General features: G+C 37.4%; 1 protein-coding gene across 3 annotated transcripts in view; it reads left to right on the forward strand.

The window, feature by feature from the left end:
- The window catches only part of LOC107691058 (dipeptidyl peptidase 9), a 30,745-nt gene extending 28,743 nt beyond the window's left edge, over positions 1-2,002 (forward strand). For all 3 annotated transcript variants that reach the window (XM_016489539.1, XM_016489540.1, XM_016489541.1), the window contains 2 exons: positions 1,127-1,238; positions 1,319-2,002. In XM_016489539.1, the coding sequence (XP_016345025.1) occupies positions 1,127-1,238; positions 1,319-1,411 (205 nt within the window). In that variant the 3' untranslated portion in view covers positions 1,412-2,002. The remainder of the gene's footprint in view (positions 1-1,126; positions 1,239-1,318) is intronic.
- Positions 2,003-4,198: the final 2,196 nt, after the last annotated feature.

A 4,198-nucleotide genomic window follows, 5' to 3' on the forward strand; every position in this document is an offset into this window, starting at 1 on the left:
AAAAAATTCAAATTTAGTTTTTCAGCCATTTTGACAGCCCTAGTGAGAGTGTTATAGGCTATATGGCATCGCTGCAGATTAACTGTGTATCTTATCGGCAAGCCGACGCGCAAGCTGCCACGAATGAAAATGAAAGTAAGTTGCAGGCACTCAACACACAATCTTCATTACAAGTAGTAAGATGAAGTTATCTTTCCAGTGCTGATGCTGCTCTCTCTCCTGTTTCGGTCTTTGATCTTGAAATTAGCTGATGATGAATAAAATGCAGTGCATGTCTCATGCTTTCGTTGACGATATTTGCATATAGCGCGGGAATTGAAGATTGGATTTATATCCGTTTTGCGGAGACACATTTATGTGGCCAAGTGTAAATGCAACCGTTTTAACAAATCCGATAACTATTCGATCAGTAAAATCACATGAAATAACCAGGTATAAATGTAGCCTGGATCTCCCAATAGTGTGTCTTAGTTAAATGATATTTCAATGCTTAGTTTTACGATAACAGCCGTGTAGTTTTTATTGTGAGGAGCAAAACATATAATGCAATACAATGATGATTAAATTCAGAGATGAGAAAATACACATTCCTCAAAAGCTCAGTGTTTCATATTCAATTCTCAAATTTTCTTTTGTAAACTTTTCTAAAAAGAAATAATGTATGGTACTCAAATAAACCCAAGTTGCTTCAGTCCTGTAAGTGTTCATCTTGAAATATTACTAACAATATAAAAGTTATTTTATATTATATTTTCTTTATAAGAACCAAAGACTTCACAGCAAAAAAAAAAAAAAACACTTATGAACCACAACCTGACAGACATTTTATTTTTCACTGAAAAGTCTTTTACTTGCTAAAAGAGTATAAACTATAAAATCTGATGACAGAAGGCATGCAGTAGATTGTGTACATCAGTTTTTTTTACAAAATTTGATGTTGACGTGTCGATATTAAATGTGATGCAGTAGGCTTTATAAGGTTAAGATACCTTCTCAATTTTCCCCCAATTTAAATCGAGGTAAAATACATTCTTCAGTTCAGTCAAATATAAATAACCCCTTCCAGAATGCATTATCAGTAATATTTTCTTTGTGTTTTGTGGGTTTTTTTTTTTTCTTTTTCAAGGCCAAACCGATTACTTATTTTACATGGGTTCCTTGATGAAAACGTGCACTTTTTCCACACCAACTTCCTGGTGTCTCAACTCATCCGTGCAGGAAAGCCATATCAGCTACAGGTTTGAAAAAAAAATATAACCTTGTAATGTTAGTATTTTTTTCCCCCCTCAGCCACATAATTAATTAGCATTCTCTGTAGATCTACCCCAATGAGAGACACAGCATCCGCTGTCCTGAGTCCGGAGAGCACTACGAGATCATGCTACTGTACTTCCTCCAGCAGCACCTCTGATGAGCGGCGTCTCCTTTCCCAGCATCCTCTACTTCCTTCAGCAGCAGTGACAGTGAATACGGCCCTCTCCGGTTCCCCAACCCGCCTTTGCTTTCTCGCACTCTTTCTGGAAGGAGTGTCTTCGCAGCAGCCAGAAACAGACTTGTCCCCAAACCTCATGTAATTTTGTGCATGTCGGCACACTTTTATCAGAAAGGACACCTCCGAGAACGGAGAAGAACCCAGTAGATCATTAACCTCATAAACAATTTTTGGATCATGTGCCACATCTAGGTAATGTTTCCTTTCCGGCTACCTTTGAAACACTGATTATGTTGCCAAACGTGTCTTTATTTTAAAAATTTGTAGTTAGTGGCTGATCAGGATACAGAGACTGGATTTCTACAAGTAACGTACAGAAATGCTCTCTCCGCGCTTTCTCTGCTCATTTAACTTAAGCTTTTTCAGTTCTATGAATGCAGTCGTGTTTCGGTCCAACATGGATTCCAGCGATAGCCGCAGTCTCGTGGCTCTCACGTAAGGACACCTCACACTACTACCTGCAGTTCATATTTTAAGTGTGTATTATTAAAGGAACATATTTTTTATGAAGTTGGGGTCGTTTATCTTTCATGTATGCTGTTTTAGTCAAAGTAGCATATTTGTTTCACTGAAGACAGCATGAAATAAGCCATCTGATTTACTACTGTAATATGATGCATTTCTCTAAGGGACTCAAAAATATTTCATATTTTATCCACTGGGAATTGATTGGAGCGTGAACGGTGAGTTATATCACATTTATTTATATAGTGCTTTATGCAATTCGGATTCAAAGCATTGCATCACCTCACATTGATAAACAGGAAAATACTTAGTGTTGTAATCAATTATGAAGAGTTCAGTTTCGACAAAAGTGTCATTATTCGGCTCACTTTAGTTCAGTGTTGCTTCAGTGCCATTCAAAAGCTGTCAGCGCCAGATTGTTAACGCAGCACCTTTCTGATAGTTTGCAGACCTCGTCTCTGTTATGAATCGGTCCCTCCACAGTGTTGTCATCCACAAACTTAGTGATTGACTTGATGTGTGTTGATTCCCAGTTATAGGTCACTGACAGGTGAAGTGAGCGTGTTGTTGGGGATGGGATATATTAGGCAGCAAGTGAACAGTCAGTTCTTGAATTTCATGTGTTGGAAGCAGGAAAAATCGGCAGGTGGTTTGCAAATTTCTAAGGCCTCTAAATTATCAACATGTTCAAAACTTTGATGAAAAACCTGTTGCAGAATTTAATTACATGCGTTCTGCCCTCAGATTGATAGTTTATACTTTGTAGCAAGTAAAAGGCAATCAGGTCCATCAGGTCGTGAAATGTTTACCGATTTTAAGTAAACATAAGAGTAAATTCGGCATTAAAGGCACAATATGTAAGATTTTTTTAATTAAAATATCCAAAAACCACTAGAACAGTGTTATATATTTTGCTGACTTGTGTACTTACATTATCCCAAATGTTTCGAAGAATGTTTAAATCCAGAGAAATAAGCAATTTTAACTAGTGACACGGAGCGTGTGCATAGTGTCATTGTGTCGCCTGCCAATGACGTCATAACCCCTCGATTTCCGGTTTTGTTTTGTAGAAAACATGGAAACACCAAAGACGCTTTAATATGTTGCGCGTTTTAATAGACCGGTGACGACCGCACAGAGTAGCATTATAACAGAACTTTCAAATGTATCTAGTATGATAAAACAGCGCTGCTTTTTTCCCCCACATACTCACGACCGGAAGGAGCGGAAGCGGTCGACTGTGGCATAATAAAAGCTCCGCTGCTTTCGAGACGTGTGTCACGCTCATTCATCGGCCTCGTTTCGCTTCGATGGCTTTCAGCCTCACTCTGCTTCATTCTACTACCTTAATAAATCATTAGCTCATCCATGAACATGATTTCTGCCCGAGTCCCGTCGGATTGCATCGGCTGTGAAGACCACAACTCCCATGACTCCACACTCAGTCACGCCATCATCAAACTACGCCTTTGTCTATTTGTTTATTTTGAATATGCGCCCTCTTGCGGTGAAAATTACATATTGTGCCTTTAACTAGTTGTTTATTAACATGCATATTTGCATTGGCTGTTTATAAAGCACATGTTAATACCTAATTCTGCATGACCATATTTTAGATGCCTTAATCCTATCCCATACAGCTACCTTACTATCTATTAATAAGCAATAATTAGGAATTTATTAAGACAAAAGTCATAGTTAATAGTGAGAATTGAACCTTAAAATAAAGTGACCATATTTTATATTGTAGTATTTCAATATTTCTGTACTGGTATAAAGAATGTGTTTATTTGCAATTACAAGCAATCAGAATTTCATCTTTCTTTTTGTCCATATTAATATCACTAACTGCACCAAATTGCATATTTTAGCTCAGTTCGGGCCTCTGAATAAAACAGTTTTATTTTTGCCTAAAGTGTGAGCTCCATCTTGCCTTTATCATACTACATGAGCCATAATAGCTTGATGCATCAAATATGATACTTAAACACATGCAAATATTGATAAACTGAAAGGTTCCGTTTCAAAGAAAAAATTATTCAAAGATTTTTTTTTATTACGATTTCATATGTGTCCCTGGAGCACAAAACCAGTCTTAAGTCGCTGGGGTATATTTGTATGAAGAACCAGCCGAAGAACTGCAGAGTCCTGGTAGAAAGTTCGGATATGGTATTAAAGTAGCTCAGTTTAAATGTATTGTATGAATTGCCCTTACTATGGAATAAAAAATACGGGGTGTCT

The sequence above is a fragment of the Sinocyclocheilus anshuiensis genome, unplaced genomic scaffold, assembly GCF_001515605.1.
Source record: "Sinocyclocheilus anshuiensis isolate Anshui unplaced genomic scaffold, SAMN03320099.WGS_v1.1 scaffold158, whole genome shotgun sequence".
In the NCBI taxonomy this organism is placed as follows: Eukaryota; Metazoa; Chordata; class Actinopteri; order Cypriniformes; family Cyprinidae; genus Sinocyclocheilus; species Sinocyclocheilus anshuiensis.